Raw genomic sequence first — 23,115 nt, 5'->3', positions numbered from 1 at the left:
GACAGAGAGAGCTGAAAGTTGTTGGATTAATTCATGATAGATCAGAATATAAGTAGCCTACTTCTTTGTAGCTGTTGTCATCTCAAAGTAAAATCCACGATTTCAACAATCAGCCAGCCAGCTGTGTGTGTTGTTGCCGGGTTAACGAGGCTGTTTAGAATGCACGTGTGTGTGCGCTTGTGGCTCTCTCTCTCTCTCTCTCTCTCTCTCTCTCTGCGACGTGAGAGAAGAGAGAGAGAGAGAACGGCTGTGTAACGTTGCTGTTAAACTTAATTCCAAAAACATAATTCCAAAGTCATTGGAGGACAAGTTGTTGTCGATCTAATGATAAAGTTTGTAGTTCCCTTGTATAGTTTAAAACAGTCATTTCCACAGGTGCTAACCGTTAGCACTAGATGTAAGGAGGATGAAGCGTTGCCATTTAGTTTCTGCGACAGAAACAAGCAAACAGGTCTATAAAAAAGTGTTGCCATATCCTGTTTTTGCCAGCAAACAGGTCTATAAAAATAAAAAAAACTGGGGAAGGTCAGTCAAACAGAAACATTGTTGTCTGATATTGTTTAAGAACAGTGGTTCTCAAACATTTTCATGCCAAGAGCAAGGACCCCAAATATGTAATATAGTGTACAGAAAATCTTAAGGGCCTATTTGGCCTATTATTGTTGTTATTAACCATTATAGCCAAATAACCTTGAAAATAATGAAGGATAGACAATATTGCCACTATCTTTATGGGAAAACTTCTTTAGGAGTAATTTTCCTAGGACTAAAATGATTTACGATACGATAATGTATCGTATCGAGAATCGAATCGAATCATGACCTTAGAATATGAAGTTGAATTGAATTAATATATACAATGTCAATGTTGTGTAAGAGGAATCATTAAATATATAAATGCTCCTACAGTGATACAATAGAAGAATTTATGGATTTCACGCTGTGATCGATCGGTAATATCGGGATTGGCAGATATTGTTTCCACGCTGTGATCGATCGGTAATATCGGTATCGGCAGATATTGATTCCAGCTGATCGGTATCGGCCCCAAAAAACCTGATCGGAGCATCTCTAGTTATTATGTGTAAGTACCTGTCTATGCTGTTCTACTCTGTGCACCTGGCTTGTGAAACCTGCTCCCAAAAACAATCCAAATTCTTTGACATATTACAACGTTTTTACACAAATAGTTTCCTAATTACTTTCCTAGTAATTAGTTACTTTTACAATAGAGTAATTCAGTTACTAACGCAGCTACTTTTTTGGAGAAGTAACTAGTAACTATAATTAATTACTTTTTTAAAGTAATTTGCCCAACACTGCTGTTTACCCTACTATTTTTGGCAGTGCATGCCCCCTCCACTGAAATCTAAAACGATAGAAAGTAGTAAATGAAAACAGCCCTGGCTGAGCCCCCAACATGCCATCTCCCTCCTTTTGTAGCTACTTACTTCTAAGATTTGAGTGGTTTTGGTCTTTTATACCACAGAAAGATTTCTCCATCTGGTCCATTATTTGTATTTCATTTCATTCATACAAACATAGAAACACTCTAGAACCATGTCAGCCTGACCTCACTACTCTTCTCACAAAGGGACCCTGCCAGGGACCCGCACACAGAACACATTGAAATCAAAGCCTGTGCACTAAAAAGGTCTGGCACAGAAATAGCCCTCTCAAACATCAAAATGTGTAAATGTATGAAGCAGTCAGTACCATGTCCATTAAGGTCCTAAAGTACCTGTACCACATACAGTACTGTGCAATGGAAGTATTTAAACTTTTATACTATAGCACAAAACACTGAACAGCAGGCAACATGTTGATGTAGCCTAACCACAATCCTTGTTTTGAGTGGTCTTGTGTAATATTGTAATATTTTGAAATACGAACTTTTGATATTCATGAGCTGTATGCCATAAAAATTTAACTCATTTTGTGCCGATCCCGAACTAGTTCGGCTTTATTTCGGCCTTTTTATCGTTCGGGGTGCCGATCCCGAACTAGTCCGTCTTTTTATAAAAAAAAACAAAAAAAACATCGAGAGGCCTTACCGAAGCACCGGGCTAAATTTTCGAGCCGACCCCCGGCCGCGGTCTGTTTACATCGGCCCGTGAGAGCGTCGCGCCGCCGATATTTGCCGTCCACTCCAATGCAATCCATGATCTTTAGAGCTCATTTTCTCTGCTCCATGCATATCCATGAGGTGCGCAAGGTTTAATCACGGCTAAATCGCCGAAAATAGGGCTTCTAAAATGCTTGGTAGCCAATAGCTAACTTCAAGCTAACTTCATCCTGTTCATGACACAAAGGAAAGTGTTCAGGCGCGTCATGGCTGCGCACTGGATGAGTAACAAATAAAGGTTTGGAATAATTCACTGAATGTGCTATGTATCTAGAATATATGAAAGTTTCAAGAAAATTTTACAAAATATTCTATTTTTTTTAGATGGATCTGTATATATTCGGAATATGAAATGTGTTCCAGGTGGAATGTGTTAACTCCACAGGAGCCGAATTTGGCCCACGGGCCTCCAGTTGAATATCACTGCATTGGTTCTCAAAGTGGGGTCCGGGGACCCCCAGGGGTCCTTGAGGGAGTTCCAGGGGGTCCACAAGTAAATGATAGTTAAGAACCAAATGGGTATATGGGTCTGTAACTCAGAGAGTGTACACATGGATCCAAATGGACCAGTTAAATTAAAATTGATTTTACAATATAGATTGGGGTCTCAGAGATAGAAATGCCATTAAATGGGGGTCCGTAGCCTAATGCATATCAAACTGGGGGTCCTTGAAATTAAAATGGTTCTGCTAGAGATGTAAAATTCTTCTCTTATGGGGATCCCTGGCATATCTTTTCAAATGGGCATCCGCCAGCTAATAAGTGTCAATTTGGGGGTCGGTGACATGAAAAGGTTTGAGACAAAGATTGTGGAATATTTGTCTGGCCTGAGGGACTACATCTGGCACAACAACAACCAAAGGACCTGGTTAATAATGCTCCACATAAAGACAATACGTTTTGTGTACTCTTGCTATTGATGGAAAAGAAATTGATTCACTTTTAGAGGCAAGAATGAATCAGCACATCTCATCATGATTGTGTTGCTTTTCCAAAGTAAAAGGTCTGCTTGTCTCAGTAGCACCCCCCCCCCCCCATTCCTTGTTTTGTGGGTGACCAATTGGATCAATGGTCATGCTCTGCTGCTGCTCAAATAAAGTGTTGGCCGTGTCTCATCGCAGATACAAAACAATATGCTGTCAGTGTCAAACAAGCATGGCTTAATGAATTGGATGTGTCCCAGTCAATTTATTATTATTATTTAGACCTTCACCCTACAAAAAAACACATCTTAAAATTACATTACGCAACAAAGTGCCATAAATCAGAACCGAACAAGATAATCATGATGGTTGCAATGCTTTTAATGATGGTATAACACTACAGAGAGAAGCCTTTCACAAAATAATAAACTAGACTAACTGCACTGTAGAGGTGCCAACTTCTCGTGGCCAAATATGGTCCACTTGTGCGCCAGCAAAGCACGCAAGTACTGCGATCGGCGCTGTTCGGTGCTGTCTGTCTGAGGCTTGACCAATCCTCAAGCTTGCATATGGGCAATCACTTCACTTTTTTACCACAAAGTTTCAAACTTTTCCGGGCCCAATTTCATGACTAACTTTGAAGATACAGGTAAATATTCAGAGTGAGTGTGTGTGTGTCTATGTGTGTGTGTGTGTGTGTGTGTGTGTGTGTGTGTGTGTGTGTGTGTGTGTGTGTGTGTGTGTGTGTGTGTGTGTGTGGACAGGTTTATATTACTGTGAGGACCAAATGTACCCACAAGTATAGTAGAATTGGAGAAAAGACATTGTGGGGACCAAATAGTAGGTCCCCAGACTCCCCACAACGGTCAGGGTTAGGGTTAGGGTTAGGGGTTAGGTTTAGGGATAGAGGTTAGGGTAAGGCCACAGGAAATTAATGGAAGTCTACTGTATGTAATGTCCCCACAAGCTATGAAAACTAAGCGTGTGTGTGTGTGTGTGTGTGTGTGTGTCAGTCTGGGTCATGTTCACATGGTTGTGAGGGGCTTCCAGGTGGCTGGTCATTCTAAAGGCCTAGACAACGAACCGTCAGACGTGAGCACAATGGGTGCTATTGTTTATTACAGCTGCAGCCACAATCAATTGGATGCATAAACACCAGTCGACGCTTCTTTCAGAGCTTCTGTTCTGGATTTTGGAGTTTTGGAGTATTGACGCCTGCCACAGACCATTCAAAATGAGTTGGAGCAACACAGAAAGGTAACCTCTTTTTATTTCTTATCATCCATCGGTGAGAAAGGCCAAAACAGTTAGCTAGGTAGTAGGTACTGTTCAGTTTCAGCTGGTTACCGAATTATACCTCTGTAACCTATCATTGTGTCTGTGTACGACTTCCTCGTTGTCAATCAGGTACTTGGACTGTCCCTCAATATCAAATTGTGTATACAAGTGTGTGCGCGCGTGTGCGTGCGTGTGTGTGTGTGCGTGCAGCACTACTCACCCACAGCCAGCAGGGGCTGGTAGTGGTTGATGTTCTTGGTAGTGAGTGGTGGACACATGCGGATGGCGAACGGTGGCAGGGGCAGACCAGAGAGCAGGCCAGTCAGGAGGAATTTCAACTGGACCTCCTGTTGGTTGGATGATGGAGGAGGAACCTCACCTCCTATGAGGGTCTGTCCTGGAGATACACACACAACATCAATGTTAACGTCAACAAAATAGCTTCTTTGGTTTGTGCCGATTATATTTTAATACCATTTTTAAGTGACAACCTTTAGATTAAATTAAACATGTCCTAGTTCTAGAAGCCCGAAAGCTAAAGCAATAAAACTCTTTTCTTGTTTTCGTGGATAAGGTTTCCTAGTAATAATCGTTTTTTTTTTTTTTTCAAGTGAAGAAAAGGCTGCGCACTCATAGCCACGATGCATAATAATTTAATGATAGCCAACATTTCAAACTGGAATGGTCTTCGTCAGGGACAATCCCTCACTTTTAGACTTCTGCTAAGGTCAGTTTGCCTTTACCTTTTTTTTTCATCGCTTTATCATCAACGACAAACATGACATGACCACTGGGACCACGCTCTTGACTGGCAGTAGTGCAGGCGACAAAGAATTGTGTGATTCCGGGTTTTCTAATTGGAAATTCAGCAATCTGTTGTAGTACTGGATTTAAACCGTTGTATCACAGTAAAATGTATTTTTAACTCATTCATTGCCTTTTCAAGATGGCCGCCAAGTACCAGGATGCCACCTTCCTAAATTTCTAGTGCACGGATCAATTTTTAGTGCACGGATCATGCACCATATGTGTAGTACTTTTTCACAGCTTTCAAACAAAAGAATCCGCTTGGAAATCCGTTCAGGCATTCATGAGATAGAAGCCTTCAAAGTCAAACAAAACAAACAACCATGGCTGCCATTTTGAAAGATGTGTTTGTTATGGGGCTAAACATGCAATTTCGCGATTGCGATCATTCCCATTTTTTGAAATGTTTTTTGAAAAAATGGCTGCCAACTCGGGAAACTCGGGCTGTGGCAGTCTGGGGGTACTGAAATAACACGGGAAACTCGGGCCTGGCATTTAATGAGTTAATGCAATACAATATAGCAGAATGTTATCTCTTTTCTATAATATTTTTACAATAAAAAAGTTTTCTTAATAACTGTATTTTGTCCCAAAATGATATCTAATATATAATCAGAGTCGTCCTATATTCGGCCAATACGGTACAGTATGTCTCTTGATCTTAGGAAATCAAACAAATGTAAGAACTTTCTCTGATTTGAAGTGTTATTATATACTTGAACTGTATGTGGTATTCTCTTTTGGCACAGGATTGTCAGACAGTCGACCACTGCTTACTATCACAAAATGTTTGCTACAGGGCAGACAACCCATCAGATAACAGTACACCTATCTACTTTGATTTATCCATTTAGCTGGTGGTCCTATTGATGGAAACTTTACAATAAAAGCAGATAGCAGAAGTGATTCCCATCTAGATGTGCCCATTTCATTTCAACAGTGTCCTGAAATGGCTCCTGGCACACGTCTAAATGACGCCAACTCCAAATGAAACTCATTAGCTTTGCTTTACCAATACGACTCCAAACTTGGCTTTACCAAGCTGATCCAAAGTTATTGCATTTGATTGAATTGGAGAAGCTTAATTTAACCGTGGCAGCAGCAGGCAGAAAAGGGGCAATATTATGTTCATTTCATTAAGCTGTGGCCTATTACGTTTTTATTGTAATATTTTTGACAGCGAGTTAAGGCAGAGGATAAAGACTGATGCCTGATTCAGGGTTTCGGTTATTAGCAATGTACCTGTTCATACAACATGCATATACATTTCAACCTCGCAATTATCTCATTAGAGGCTTTGAACCAACTAGGTATTGATAAAAAAAAAAATCCATTGGGTTTTCCCTCCATGCAACGTGACAGCATGTTAGCAATACTCATTACTTTGGAGAGATTATGGTCACCTGAATGAGTGGTATTATGGACATAAATAGGTAGTCATTGCCTAGGGATGGCGTTTTACAAATAATTGTGATTAAAGGTTTAATTGTGTTTTTGGCATTGAACATTGGAACATATAAATAAAAAAGAATTGTTCAATGCCAAAAAAACAATTAAACCATTAATTGCAATTATCTTTAAAATGCTATCCCTAGGCAATTTTATATTCCTATCCTGTTATTGCACAAACCATAATACCACTGATTCAGGTGAACATATTCTCTCCAATGTAATGAGTATTGCTAACATGCTATCACAGAGTGAAAACCCAATAGATGTTTGTGACCGAAGGTCGCAGTTTAGTATCTTTTGTACGGTCTATGGGTTTGCCGCTCTGACATCATGCTCTGACATCACTGTGATGCCAGGGGAACCACTCTAACAGAATGGGTTTACCGCTCTGACATCATGCTCTGACTGCAATGTGATGTCAGGTCACACTAACAGAATCCCTTTTATGCCCATATATGGAGTTCCCTGATGTCATCAATATTAAGTCCATATCAAACAGGACTTCATATGGGAATGGGTATTGCCTAACAACCGGACGGGCATCATTCCCCACGGGTGGCAATGCAAGCAGGCTGCGTATTCTTGCTCAAGATGAAGAAACAAACAAAAGCGTCACTTTCTCAGCAATGTTGTCTTTCCTGAGGTCCTGACAATATAAATGTTCATCACATTTCAGGCCTTTGGTCTGAAAAAGAGATCTCCATATGGGCATAAAGAGACACAGACAGACAGATCCAGAGATATCCATATATGGGCATAAAATGGACGCAGACAGACAGATATCTCCATATATGGGCATAAATGGACACAGGCAAACAGATGGTCAAAACGGGTCCTATGACAACAGGACAGGTATGATGGGGTTTGCATTAAAGGGTGGGGCATTCGTAAATAAAAAAGAATAATAAAAAATGTCTGTTCCAGAGCCACAGATCTGACCGCTATGCCCATATATGGTCATGTGCATAAATGGGACTGACTTCGACACGCAAATCGGCAAGGACTTGAGGGAGTGCAGCGCCCGCTGTGGAGTCGTTCAGATTGTCCATAGCCGTTTGTCCATTATTCTTCTGACTACAGTGACTGACACCACACGTTACTTAGCGATCATCTGCCATGATGTTGCCGGGTCAACTCAGTGCATATAGAAATCATTAGAGAAAGTCAGACCGGTGCTTCTTTCTATTTTGTGGTTAAGTGGATTTATGTGCCTTTTTTAATGTCTCTATGTCTATGTTTTATAACTTCAGTCTCTAAGTGCCTTCTCTCTCTCCTGTCTCTCTCTCTCTCTCTCTCCAACCATGGCACTGTCAGTGTGATTGACGGGTGATGAGATAAGAATGTCAGCCGACTGATAGTACGTTGTACTACTACTTTCTAGGATCACTCCTACTGTATGTGTTGCCTGATTCTCAGTCTCACACTCATCTAAAGGCCAAATCTATATGTTGTTTGATTGCTCTTATTTTAAAAATCCTAGTTGAAAAACATTAAATGTGTATTTTCTTTCTGAGAGCCAGGAGATACCTAGCCTCGCATATGTATATATGTGTGTGTGTATATATATATATATATATATATATATATATATATATATATATATATATATATATATATATATATATATATATGCTATTTTTCAATAGTAAAAGTAACCAGGGCCCAGAATTTTGTACGACACCCCTGTGTTCACGGTCTGCATTTTGGTTTCTCTTGGAATTCAGTTATTTTCAGTTCATGTCAGGTATCCCAGCCTGCTTGGTATGTATGTCACTGTGTTCATATATTCAAACTGTACTGGTTCTGTTCTAATAATGTTCCTAGTTGGTTTAGCCTCCTAGAAATAAATCATTTATTTTTGAAGGACCCTACGCCTGACATTGATTTATACTCTGAAGAAGCACCTAGTAATTTTTCAGTACACTTCATTTACCAAGTGGAGCAAAAATATCTATTACTGGCACCATGTATTGACGTTGACCTAGCATGCCACGCCGTGTTGTCTCGCAGCTCATGAATATCTGTGGCTTTGAAGTCAATTTCCAACTTTCAGAAAATACATTTACTTGGTACTCTCAAGGTATCTTGTTTTTGCCATGGTTATATGAAACTTTTGAAGGCCATCATTGACACCCTGATGCTCATGATGATTCCTGAAAGGTGCAAGTGCAGCGATACATCTGCAAGTACCGGTTCAGCCAGGATCACTTGGAGCTTCTCTTCAATTTGATTAGGGCATCAGGTACTATTAGAATAGTACCATTTGTTCTATTTTGGGGGGATATGTTGGAGTAATACCATTGAATATGGAACACAGACTGAACAAAAATATGCTTTTAGGATATAACCAAGTATCCTGGATCCATTAACTCCATGTCTGGAATTTGTAACAACCGATTCCAAATCAGTTGAACATTCAGCAAGTTATGATGATTTGAATTCTGGAGGGAGCTCCTGCTTCAATAGACACACAGTACAAGGGCCATTTGGGCCATACATGCATTAGGAGGCACAGCTGGCCATTCATAATATGGTGGCCGTGATGACGCATCGGTCCTGTGAACAGCAGCAGCCAAAAAACTAATGTTATCATTTTGAGTTGCTTGACTTTGCACCTTAATGTGCGTTCGAATTAGGGATGGGACGATAATCGTTTATTATCATTTATCGTGATAAAGAAACACTCACAATAATCGTATTGTGGAGATTTGAATTTATCGTGAAATTATCCTCCGTCAGGCACTGGGATCAATTCACCTTTCATTTGCCGAGCTGCATACCCGGTACCCAGGGGTTAAAGTCAAAAGATATCCCAAGACTTATCCCAAGAATTATTTTCAGACCATGTCCCAAACTCCCAATATGTGATTTTAGAAACATGGCATGCGCAGCTGCAGCGCACACCAATATTTGGGGTGTTTCCCAGAAGTTCTGAACTGCCTTCACTGAATGTAGTCGGAGGCCTTAAGGATATCTCGCGCTAATCAGTCTAAAAGCGCGAAATTTTGCACAGATGTAGCTCAGGGCATGCTCTAATGATTTAGCTAGGGCGCCGGAGTCGGCGACCTTCGGGGTCGCCACAGTGGCCAAATCAAGTTGGGCTCCCATTGACTTTCTATACAGGAGGAAAATACCCAGAAAAACATATTTTTTCTGGGTATTTAAGTAGGATCTGAGGGGTCTAACTAGGGGTTTGTCATCATGCTGAATCCATTGCAAGCATTTTTTTTGCACAAAAAACATTCCTTGGGCTAGAAATGGCCTCCGAAAACGATGCATGTATGGGTGAGCCTTCATGTTAGTCAGAGGCCTTAGGGTTTTTTTTTCTCGTGCTAATCAGTCTAAAAGCGCCAAATTTTGCACAGATGTAGCCCAGGGCATGCTCTAATGATTTAGCTAGGGCGCCCAAGTCGGCGACCTTCGGGGTCGCCACAGCTCCAGAAAACACAAAAAAAACTCTGAAAAGTGATGACTCATCACTTTTCATCACTAAACCATCGTTTTTCTGAGGCCATTTGTAGCCCAAGGAATGTTTTTTGTGCAAAACAAATGCTTGCAATGGATTCAGCATCATTACAACCCCCTAGTTAGACCCCCTCTCATCCAACTTAAATACCCAGAAAAAAAGTGTTTTTCTGGGTATTTTCTACCTGTATAGAAAGTCGATGGGAGCCCAACTTGATTTGGCCGCTGTGGCGACCCTGAAGGTCGCAGACTCGGGCGCCCTAGCTAAATCATTAGAGCATACCCTGGGCTACATCTGTGCAAAATTTCGCGCTTTTAGACTAATTAGCGCGAGATTACCATGTCATCTCCCTTAGGCCCCCGACTAATGTGCATGCTAAATTCTATTGCTAATGTGGCCAATTCAAATACTCGTATCTTGAAATTATAACTGCTTTTTAGTTTGGAGATCACTTAATGACAGTTTTGACAATTTTGTCATTCATGCCGCGGCTATCGCTACACCTCCCCCTTATTCATTTTTTATTTTTTGTTGATCTGCACTGATCTCAGAAATAGCCCCCATGGAATCCTCAAGATTGAAATCAGTCCCCAGGACTGAGAACTTTAACCCCTGGGTACCATTTAAACCCTCTATAATTGGAAAAACAGACCTGGAAATAAAGTACTTGATAGTTGATACAGTTTTCTTTTCACTCTCTACTAGTCTACCAAATCTCCTTGCCAAAAAATAGCCGATCTACAAGCTCACAACGCGCCGCGCAATGTTTTGGCAAATGTTCCGCCCCAGGATAATGGATGTTGGGGATATTTTGATTATTGCGATAAAATCGCAATTTCTTTGATCACAATAATTGTGTCATGAGATTTTCATATCGTTCCATCCCTGGTTCGAATTCAAGCCTATGGTGAGTTTGAAATCATGACTACGATCATTTTAATTAATATTAAATTAATGTATGGCAAGTTAAAATGGATACTAGTAATTTGTGCTAGCGCTCTGGCAGTAAGGGTCATTTGTATGTAGTGTAGCTAGCCATGTTCCTGCTTTCATAAAATGTCAAATCAGATAACAATCATACACTATGACAACCGCATCTGTCAGCAACTCAGCAAAAAGTAGCAGCCAACTCCTACACCAACAGAAGAGAGAGCAAGTGAGAAAGTGTATGTGTGCGTGCGTGGGAGAGCTAAAGAGAGAAAGAGAGAGAGAGAGAGAGAGAGAGAGAGAGAGAGAGAGGGAGAGAACAAAAGGCCCTCTGCGGCAAACATCACAACTACCGTTCGATATCCCTAAGGGCCCACCGCTCAATGGCAGGTTGACTCTTGCTGAATACAACTTTCATGGACATTCATTCATTTTCTGATAAGCAGTCCTATTCCAGTAGTGAGGGGAGGGAGAGAATTATGGGGGAATGGAAGATATAGGACAGTGAGAGAGACAGAGAGAGCAAGAGAGAAAAGATAAGTGAGCAAAAGGGAGAGATGATGATAAAGACAAAGAGAAGGAGCACAGGATGGGTCAGTGGGAGCAGCCCTGGGGGAGTTGTCTTTTGCGAGGGACCATTCAGTGTGAGAGATGACTCGGCTCTGTGTGGCACATTTAGGAGGCACCGGCAGAGATAGATGGATGAAGAGCTAAGGGGCACCCTCGGGCCCGGCACGCAACTCACATGAGGCCAATAAACTAGACTATTAACAGGCCTCGACACACACAGGCGTAGCACAAGCCCACTCATACACCTGCTCAATCATGCACACATGTAACAAGGCACAATCACACACATGTAAAAGGGGACAAAGGTTCAGACAGTTTTTCAATAAAACTGATGCAAGATTCTCTCTGAAGGCTGTAGGAGAATGTTACATTCGTTTAAAAGCAGAACTAGAGTAGCACGCAACTGTGTGTGTGTGTGTGTGTGTGTGCGTGCGTGCGTGCGTGCGTGCGTGCGTGCGTGCGTGTGTGTGCAGTGTACGTGCATGCGTGTATTTAGAGACCTACCGATCATAGTGTTGAGGGACAGGTCCTGGATCCGTTTCTGGTTCTGAGCCAGTGGAGCCCCACAGAACGACACAGGCGAGTAGAGCGGAGACAGGCCCGAACTGAGACAGAGGAGGGACCATTATTTTAAGATTTGTTTCATGCCTTTTCGCCTTTATTTTCGATAGAACAGTGGAGACAGACAGTAAACTGGAGAGTCGGGGGGTGACATGTGGCAAATCCGCCACTGGGCTCGGGAATCGAACCCGGGACATGCACACTGTCAGGCATCAAAAGCCTGTGGTACGTGTCTTAACCACTGAGCCATCAGCAGTGCACCCATTATTTTCAGGATCCAATCAGATGCAGGCGACAAAATTGCTGTTCCAGCAGTGCATACACTAGCTAGGCCAATTCAGCACTCAAAGCAGAACCACGTTGAGTATAAAACAATTTTATCAGCAGAAAAGTTGTTCGGATTCAGCAAGTAGAAGAAGAAAAAATAACTCTACTTTTGAAATTATGTTCCCAGTTTTAGTCTCTGACGTTAAATTCCATTTTCACGGGAGACCACAACAGTTCTCAATCATTTCTTATTAGGTAGTTTTGACATAGGTCTAGTAGTGAACATAGTCCTGTGAGTGTGTGATAATTTCTTTCCCTCAAGTGACACCTGGGGAGGCAGCCAATGCTCACAAGGTTGCAAACAATACTGTATATCCAATGCATGATGCATGATGGCAGCCTTCCACGTGTCACAGAGGGAAATAAAGGACCATGGGCATCTGGGTGGCGCCAGGGTAAAGCACTCGCCCACCACAGTCGAGACTGGGGATTTTATTTCTCCACGGTGCCTTCTCCACCATGGCAGCCGGCAGGGATTTTGAAATAAAAGTACACCGAGTGCCTGATTCTATAGCTTAGTCTTACATTCTATAGCAGGAATAAGAACGCTTCACTGCAAAAGGAAAGCTGTGCTTATCAATCTATCTATACATACATACTGTACTGTACATATGGAATGGGACATTTAAATGTTTAAACATGTACCCCCTCTCCATTTAGGACTAATTAACCACAACTTTGAAATAACTCATATAAATAATATAAATTATTAAAATAGCGTAAGTAGTAAGCCTTGCAGAGCCATGATTCTGTAGCGTGAGGCAGCTTGATGTACAAGTACACCCCATGGATGGATGGACATGACGCTAGTATGTCGCAGGGTCTTAACCCCTAATCCAACCCTTGATGCTAAGAGGCAAGCAGGGAGGCACTGGGTCCCATTTTCACTCAACCACAAGGACACTGAGCTGCTTATTAAAATGGTGTATATCACTGTAAATCTTACAAGACACTAGAAGCGTTTTCTAAAAACAGAACTAGTGTTACATGCTGGTTCTGCTCTTCATAGTGACCGTCAGCACTTCTCAGTTCTACAAGTAGGTGACACTGTGATAGCAAAAAAAAACACATCTGCTACCTGGGTTGCATCCTGGAGGCTACCTATCCAGTGAAAAAAGTACTACCAAGGTAATCAATAAAGTCAACCAACGAATTTGTTTCTTACAAAGGTTTGCCCAGCTGATCAATATTAAATCTCGAAAGACCCTAGGAGGTGCTCTTATTGGGCCCCTCATTGATTACGGAATCCTCGTTTGGTATCGCGATGCCCCAGCTGCCTTAAAGTTAAAGCTCCAAACAGCCCAGAACAAACTAATTAGGGTCATGCTTGGTCTTCCTCCTCGGGCCTACCTTACCGATCATCACCACGAAAGTGTGGGGTGGCTCAAAGTAGCTGACAGAGTACAGCATCTTGCAATGGGCCTGGTCCTGGTGTACAAGATACACTACACCTCCAAGATACCCATGTACCTGACAAACTACCTCCTAAAGGTCAAGGATGTTCACGATCACAGGGCAGCTCCACTAATCATGTTCAACGTAGATTTAACACTAAACAAGGCTCTAATTCGTTCTCCTGCTATACCATCAACATGTGGAAAGCCCTTCCGCAAGCCTTAAAGGAGAGCAAATCCCTAGCTTCCTTCAAAATTGGTATGAAAAGTCACCTTCAGGCGGCTGCTACTCGTGACTTGTAAATAGACTAAGCCCCCATGCTACCCCCCCCCCCCCCCATTTGTTATGCTTTTGTAATTGTTGTTATACTTTTTCTGCTTTTGAAATTGCTGTTATCCTAGGGAAAGTACTATGTTCTATCTGTCTGTCCGACCACTTTAAGCATCTCATAAGTAACATAAGTAAGGCTTTATAGGATCTCCTTTTAGTTGACCTTGTACCAGTGATTTGAGCTGTCATAAAACTGCACTTTTCTCTATTGCAAACTGCTAATAAACTCTTCAAACAAGTGCTTCATTCTAATATGGGATGAATTCTGCTTTTTCCAAACTACTTGATCCAGCGCCACAATGAACTTTATACTGTTGGACTTATCCAACAAATGCATCAAATATGTAACGTGGCTGGCAGCTATGAAATTAATCATATTAACACCAAACGAAGCAGCCTGTTTAGGGGAAAACAAGCCTTTGCATTCTACATATAAACCCTAGGAAAGATTCACTTTCTTTTTTAATTGCTTGGCTTTTAAAATGAATGAAAAGCTTTGCTCTGAAACCACAGCTGATAAGAGAAACTACTGTACTAGGAAACAAAAAGGAAGTGGAAAACATTGCCACAAAGACAGATGATTAAATATACTCAGGACATTCAATAACTCCTTAGCTTATATGAGAGCTTCATGGTTGGTGGATCTTACTTTGTCTACCTGTACTTCATTTAAAATCTGCTTTATTCCTGTTGTTTGTTTCTTAAAAAAAAAAGAAAAAATACTTTCTTATGTGATCAATGACATGTGAACACATACAGTACACTGTATATACATTTGTGTGTGTGTGTGTGTGTGTGTGTGTGTGTGTGTGTGTGTGTGTGTGTGTGTGTGTGTGTGTGTGTGTGTGTGTGTGTGCGTGCTGTGTACCTAGGGTTGGTGGGAGCCCTGCCGGTGTAGGCTTTGAGCTCCCATAGCATGACCCTGCCGTCGCTGACCATGAGGGCAGCATTGTTCTCATTCACAGGGCAGATGACCATGCGGTACGGGCGGACCGTCTTGGTGATGCGGATGGCGTCACACTGGGAGCGCAGGTCATACACCAGCTCCTGAACACTCTGCTCTGGGTCTGACACCAGGGAGAGAGGAGGGAGAGAGAGCCACAGAAAAAGCCCAAGCAGATGGGAGGAAAGAGAAAATAGAGAAACAGCAGAAAAAGAGTGAAGGTTGGAGAAAAACAGTGGGAGACAGACAAGGAGATATTGAGTTAAAGAGAGAGAGAGAGAGAGAGAGACAACAAAACAACTGACTCCATTAGCCAATCACAGCAAGTGGAGGATAAATGGAAGACAGAGGGACTAAACATTTATGCTGCACTTTGTCTGGATAAATGGACAGCAGCCCAAGTACTTGGGCTATGAAGTGATTGATTGATTGATTGATTGATTGATTGATTGATTGAGCGAGCCCAGGGATTGCCAAACTGTGGTGCGCTGATTTAAGTTTTACCATTTGTACATCTGTCAAAATGATAGAACCAAATAAAGCTTCAGAGTGTATTTCTATTGTGGTCCTTTGAGAGCAAATGTGTGTGCATGTGTGCACGTCTCGTGTGTCACCTGCTGCCTCGTCCGCTGTGGTAGTGGTGCGGCACACTCGCAGGGTGATGCAGCCGTTGTCGTGGAGACAGTACAGGGCATCCCTCTGGGCACACGGGATCACCTGCACACACGTACAGATTACAGTCAGGGAAAGACACAGCATCCCATCCTTCACAGGGATCTAGTGAGTAATGAGCTTTATATGACATTGATGAAGGAGCTTATACTCTAAACCCTTTAGATCTACACACGCGTGAATCAGAGGTGTCAAGACAGGTACTTGGGGGAACTTAGGGGTTGCTGGCTCTTAACACTAAGCGCCCACAGAGGCAAGCGTAGATTAGCACTGCACATGTATGGCTAAAGTGTCCGTGATTACTTTGCTGAATGCTGTAATGACAATTATTAATCTTGATTATTGGTAATGATGACCTTTGGTGGAAAAGGACGCCTTTACCATTTTCTTAATATCTTTGTAGCTCATTGGGTGTATTGTATTAGTACCATACAGTATATACCATAATGGTAGGTAATGGCCTCTGTGATTGTACTGTTCCTTTGTGACCCTGAGGGATGGCTACATGGGATGTGCGGTATGCAGTATATAAAAATGTGTGCAAAGGTGAGGAGACAAGGGAAACAGCTGACCAAATAAAAAGGTGCTACATTTCATGCTTACATAATTATAATAATATTTTAGATGAATTGTGCAGTCAACCATTTGCATAACGATCTTGACTATACCGACTGAGGCTCATGTCAGAAACACCTGTCTATTATTACTATAATAATGCCTCAATTAGCACTGGAAATAGCAGATCTACATCATGTTCACAGTGCATCACATCCCGGGGGCATGCTGCGAGCTTTTAGATCTGCCATTTTGGTGTGCCACATCGTCAAAGTATAAATCAGGCTTAATCCGACATTAATATTTTGGAGTAGAGCGAAGTCATGTTGCATCCTTCTCTCCTTGGTGCGTATCTCTCGGAACCCACAGAGAAACCGCAGGCTGGACTATTGCTGGAGCATATATCATCAGTCATGCAAATTGGCTATCTGACAAGCACTTTATAACACTTAGAGGGGGATGTGTTGGCTGGACAGAGCCTAGGAGGCTGAGTAATGCTCACACCAATAGTGGCCAGTGACTTAGGGCTGGCCTTGAGCCAATCTACAAGCTAAACGTCGCAATGCGTTGTCAGTTAGTAGATTAGCTATTTTCACAAATTTCTGAAACTATAAAACCAGGAAAAGAAAACACTACAGTATCGTGATATAACAATATCCAAAATCCCAGACGATATTTAGTCTCAATTTAGTCTCAAATCACAATATTTATATCCCATTCCCAGCCCAGCCCTATAACAGACCAAAATCATTATCATAGGAAAGACAAAAGGGCATTTGAATATTTGGCACTCTAAAACTACTGACGGAATATGGGAGAGTGTTTTTTGCAGGTCTTTCTGTCCGAGTGTATGAAAAAAACAACTGGGTTAAGCACCGTTGGTCAGACCAGTTTAAATTTCACCAGGCTAGCATTCACCAGCGTTAGTTTTACTGAGGTTAGGGTTAGGGTTAAGGATAGGTTTAGGTGTATCTCCGTCTCCCCTGACTTTCGGCCCCTCCGGACAGCCAATCACAAGCTTCCGCTGCCTTAACCCAGTTGCTTTTTTGATACACTCAGACTGAAAGACCTGCAAAAAACACTCTCCCGACGGAACATGGTCCATTAGAGGCTGAATGGGGACCACATCTGAGATCTTCAAAATAAAGTGACAAACTCCTACAACAACCTGCGAGCAAACGGACACTCTGAGCAGGATATTGGAGGGGATACCAAACAGAGAATGAGTGGAAGGCCACTGTTCCATTACCGGCTCTCTGGCCACGGCAAATCCTTTATATTATCAGACACCATCCAGCTTTCATTACTTTACAATTAGAATTCAGTCTCCGAAACAGGGAAATGTGCGCTACCAAGACAAGCAGAAAGTCTTATCCATCAATGTGTGTTCACTGTGTTGTGATTTGCAGCCGTGGCTGAAGCCCATGTATTTCTTCCCTGCTGGGGCTCCAACCAAGAGAAGGGCAAGAGGGAGGGCAAGAAGTGAACTTTATCATCCACAGCAGGGGGGATTGGCTTCCTGGCAGAATCATCCATAAAGAAAACAGATAGTGAATGCAAGCCAGCACAGCAAAAAGAGAAAATAGAAAGCCTAAATTGCGTCTTGGGTTCAGATGAGGCGAAGGAATCTGTGATGATGATGAAGGGAGGCAGCCAAAGTTTCTAGTGTGCTAGCAGCTAGCTAGACAGTCAGTGTGTATGTCAGGGAACCTGTGTCTGTCTGTCTGTGTGCGTGCGTGCGTGCCTGTGTGTGTTGGAAATTCCCTGTGCATAAATTCTTAGGCAGCTCACACAAATATTTTATGTTTTGGCCTGCTGAAGAAGAATATCTAAACCCTGTTGTGTCAAACAAATCAATATTATCCTTGCCTTCTAGTACTGTACACTCTGTATGAGCTCCAGCTGTCTTATACTCGACAAATAGTTCTACCAGCTTCATCTTTAGGTCAATGCCAGAGGCTTTTCTCTTCAACAATCTCCAAATCCATCCCATTGGTGACCTCAAAAAGACACTATCAAAAAGGGTTAGGGTTAGTGTATTACCCCCTCAGGCCGGGAGTACATTTTTGTGTATTACAGTAGGTACAGTATGTAGTACAGTAATGTTTGATTTTTTTTTAAGTCCAATGTGAACACTATCAAATAGTTTTGGAATTTTGTTTCTAGCTGCTACAGAGGCTGAGTAATAGTTTTCCAGAAAAACAGAGGGTAATTTTCAAATCAGACTTAGGTCTTTTTTCAAAACAGACTTAGGCCTAAATGGGTAAAATCAAAATCGAGGTCAACTGGGCCTGCTCGTCATCTCTATAAATGCCATTACCACAGAGCACGATGAGATGTTATTTGCAGTCAGGGACGTGCTGGGCCCCTGATTAAGCCCTCGTTGTGCGCTATAGAGAGAGATCTCTCTCTATAGCGCTGCTGCTACTCAAAGATTTGCCATTTCAGATCATGACAAGTGACAAGCCATATTTCGTTGTTGTCGGGTGGAAACCTTGTCCAAAACCGTTTGTTTTGTATTTATCATTTTAAAAATGATTTAAACTAGTGAAAACAGCCGATCTACAAGCACACAACGCCTCGAGGCGTTGTGTGCTTGTAGATCGGCTGTTTTCACTACTTTTGTGCAACAGCCTTGTATGATGAAGCAGGGCTTTGCTTGTGAAAAAATGTATAAATTTGAAACTTGGGAGATACGAGGTTTCTGTCCGACAGTGACGATTTACTTTGTTGGCCGCCCTGCCCCCAAAAATGGAACGAACGCCGACATTTTATTTTTTAGTTTTTTCCTTAACTCATTCTGTGCCTATCCCGAACATGTTCGGGATATGTTCAATCCAAAACAATTTTTTTTTTTATTAATTGACTTACCCTGAGCTGCTTGTAGAGTCGTGGGTGGTCCTGGCTCGTCCTACGCTAGCCAGCTAGCCATTTTACATGGTCCAACGATATATTCCATTAAAAATGGTTTAAAATACATTTTTGAGACCCCCAATGTTCACCGAATGTTCAGCGCCGCTTCCGGAACGTAGTCCAGTGTGCCTATCCCGAACATGTTCGGGATTTTTAATGAAATGAATAAAATGATCCGAGGCCTTCTGAAGCCTGAGCCTAAATTTAAAATCCAGTGGTCCAAATCCTGGGGAAGCCATGCCGGCCGTGAGCCGCGAACGTAGCCGCGAATCGCCACCGAATCCAATGAAAAACCACATCTTTGGAGGCCCATATCTCTGGATTGTGTTTTTAGGGATGTGGCGCGAGGTTTATTTACGGCGAAATCGCCGAAAAATGATCTTTAAAATGACAAAATGGGAATAGCTATTCTGTTAGCATTATCATCCGGGACCTTTCCATGACGTGCACGAACGTGAGCACGCGCGTCACTGCAACGTGAGTCCCCGGATGCTAATGCGCTCGCCTATGGGAGAAAGCCTGGCATTCTTTGGCGCCATCTAGGGGCTGGCACTGGTAGGGTTAATGGCCGGCCTGGACCGGCCGGGAATGAACCGGCCGTTTGGGAGTTGTCCCGCTTTTCCCAATGGCCAGCACGTCCCTGTTTGCAGTACACCAGAACGCTGCTGATCGAGTCCTTACTAATAACAAGATAATGGAGAACTCCAGTTCTTAAATCCTTAATTGATCATTGATAATAATCAATTATTAATTGATTTCAAAATACTACTGCTTTGAATGGTTTAGGGCTAAAATGCATTTCTGATCTTGTGCGATATCATTAACCATCCAGATTATGGTTGGGACTATATGAAAACGTGACGTGTTGTGAGCTCGTAGATTGGGTATTTTTTGATAAAGAGATTTGGTAGAGAGTGAAAAAAGACACTATCAAGTACATTCCAGGTCCGTTCTACCAATTATAGAGGGTTTAAATGGTACCGGATATGCAGCTCGGCAAACAAAAGGTGAATTGATCCCAGTGCATGACGGAGGATAGTTCACGATACATTCAATCTCCACAATACGATTATTGTGAGTGTTTTTTATCGCGATAAACGATAATAACGATTATCGTCCCATCTCTAATCCAGGTCTCTAAGGTCATCTGGGAAAGGTCTGCTTTCTTCCCTAAAACCACAAATAAACGTAGGCAAGCAGCATTTAGTCTCAGAAAACTGCATGTCTGCTGCCACTCTTTCAAAACACAACTAAAGTCCTTTATGTTTGTCACTGTCTTTGATTGAGTTACTTTTCTTTTCATTTCTCTTCGGCACTGTAATTGTGTCTGTTATTTTTACTTATTTTGTTTTATGCATCCTAATATCATTGTATAATTGTTTCCTTTGCTTGATATTCTGTGTAAAGCACACTGAATTGCCTTGTTCAAATGTGCTATACAAATAAAATTACTGTGCCTTGAAATGATCCAGTTAAACTAGAGATACCAGAAGCTTGACTGTTTGACCGGGATGGAATGGGAACTTTCAAGGTCGTCTTTTATTTCTTCCAGTGGAGCAATTATTGCGTGGACACTAAATCCACACCTTTTGATGATTTATTTTTCAGGGAGTTGGAATAGCGTGACTTGTTACAAAGGTTCTCTCTGCATTTCAAGGCCTTTATAAAGTATATACGGTATGTCTCTATTTGCTGTGATTACAGTCACCACAACCCTCCTTTAACCCATTAAGACCTGATGCAAATGCATTCTAATTCAGTAATTCTCACACTTCCAAGATTCTTTTTTTTCTTCTCCAAAATACAAGAATGTACTGTACAAGCTTGCAGTGTGGCACAAAGTGAAGCGCTGCGTGAGCTGCTATTCTTGAATTGCCAATGCAAAAATGCTAAATGACAGAATGACAGAACACTTTCCCAGTGTTAATGGGTTGATATTATATAGCTTACCTGTGCTAATTTGCTCTTTAAAGGCAGAGGAATGTCCACAAAAAACTCTTGTCAATTCCGTGTCAATAACATTCAACAGAATGCGTTGTCAACCACAATTATAACTCCCATTATTTGTGCGATCGTCCCTTAGACACGGCATATGCATAACAACGCACAGTGTGCTTCAGATGACAAGCAAACCGGGCTTCTGGACTGAAGGTGTCTGAAACTAGATGCATGAAACTACTGTAGGTAAATCTAGTCCTCAGTGCACGTGTGTTTCTTTGTTGTTCTTATGCCATTTATATGTGTAATCTCTGCATCATTGTCTCCCTAAATGATTTTAAATAAAGGTTGAATGAATGAATGAATGGATGAGTGAGTGAGTGCCATCGCTGTCCCCACCTGGGCGAAGGGAACCCCGGAGCGCTCGATGGCCACCACACCGACCGTCTGGCTGAGCTCCAGGTCCAGGATGAGGATCTCCCTGGGGTAGAGCAGCAGCATGTGGTTCCTCTTGGACGGCAGGTAGGACAGCTGCAGACAGTCGTTGAGCGTCACCACCTCCGCGCTGGCATGGGCCACCGCCGCCGCAGCATGGGGGTGGAGAGGAGAAGAACATGGCACAGCATGGAGAGAAGAACACATAAGAGTAAGAGCAAAACAGCACCTGGAAACTGTCACATACTATAAGTCTCAGGACATTTTAACCTAATTAGTAACCTACCTGAGGCTGTTTCTAAAAACGCCTTCTACTGTAAATCATACGTTTTCGGGGGGAAAAAGCTTCAACAAAACTAGAAAGATGCAATTGGAAATTGCAAGTGCCGTGACGCGAGTCACACTTGCAAATGAATTCCGTCTTACCATTTGAATTTTCCCCATTCAAGTCAATGGAGAAAATTATGGCCATATATGGAGATCTCCGTGTTGTCCCTTTTATGCCCATATACTGAGATGCCTGATGTCATCAATATTAAGCCCATATCTTGGTCTATGACGTCAGACATCTATGATGTCAGCCATCTCCATATTTGGGAAAAGTTTAATTCTAGCATTTTCCCATTCAAGTCAATGGAGAAAATTCATTCATGAATACATTTATATAAATTAAACAATAATATATAACGCATCTCTTAGCAAAACCGGTCGATTTGACATAGGTCCCAACTAAGGGTGCCATGGCATTGGTCCGAAGGTTCATTAGTCCGAAGGTTCATTAGTCCGAATTTGTTAAGAATACTATGCCTAACTCTAACCCTAACCTTAACCTTAGTAACCCTAACTAAATTCGGACTAATGCACCTTCGGACTTATGGACTGTCCCCCAACTAAGTGCGTGCCACCAAAACTGTGGGAGGAGTAGCGTGGCAAAATCAAGTTTATCTGGAAAGATGGAAGGAAAGTCGGACGAGTACTATAGTCTGGTTGCCCTGTGAGGGCAACTACACTAATTATGATGCTACAGTATATATTACATGTATACGTATTGTCTCTTTCGGGTGGAAACCTCAAATGTCCAATAGCTAAAGCAGCAGATCTACAAGCTCAAAATGCGGCACAGCTACTTTTGATGCTTTTGTGTGACGCTGTAGTATGATCAAGTAGGGCGTTAATTTACGAAAAAACACAAAAGGTTTGAATATGGAGATACAGTAAGAGCTTTTATCACCCCAGTTCTTCCTTCCATATTCAGTTACTGTCTTGGATTTTAACGTCTCTGTGATGTTTGATGTTCTAGTATGTACAGTAATAACATCTCTTGGGTATTCAGATAGAGTTTATTATCTCAGATGTATCATTCAGATTTTGTTGTTTGTTTGTTTGCTTTTGATATTTGAGTGCAACTATGCCAAGAAAAAAGTAAACTAAATTCGCCTGAAACGAATTTTCTGAGTGCCAGGCGGGGCTGAATTTCTAATGTGCATCATGTAACGAG

General features: G+C 42.0%; 1 protein-coding gene across 1 annotated transcript in view; it reads right to left on the bottom strand.

Annotated features, from left to right (window-relative positions):
* Window positions 1–23,115, bottom strand: part of wdr11 (WD repeat domain 11) — a 98,944-nt gene that overhangs the window by 62,071 nt on the left and 13,758 nt on the right. Inside the window, exons 6-10 of the mRNA XM_080740274.1 lie at window positions 21,582–21,747; window positions 15,719–15,821; window positions 15,030–15,228; window positions 12,053–12,153; window positions 4,547–4,723 (exon numbers count right to left, since the gene is read on the bottom strand). Of these exons, the coding sequence (XP_080596400.1) occupies window positions 4,547–4,723; window positions 12,053–12,153; window positions 15,030–15,228; window positions 15,719–15,821; window positions 21,582–21,747 (746 nt within the window). The remainder of the gene's footprint in view (window positions 1–4,546; window positions 4,724–12,052; window positions 12,154–15,029; window positions 15,229–15,718; window positions 15,822–21,581; window positions 21,748–23,115) is intronic.

The sequence above is a fragment of the Nannobrachium achirus genome, assembly GCF_963921795.1.
Source record: "Nannobrachium achirus genome assembly, chromosome: 13".
Classification (NCBI taxonomy): domain Eukaryota; kingdom Metazoa; phylum Chordata; class Actinopteri; order Myctophiformes; family Myctophidae; genus Nannobrachium; species Nannobrachium achirus.
Note: the sequence above shows the minus strand (reverse complement) of the source record. Positions and strands in the feature narration are given on the sequence as shown.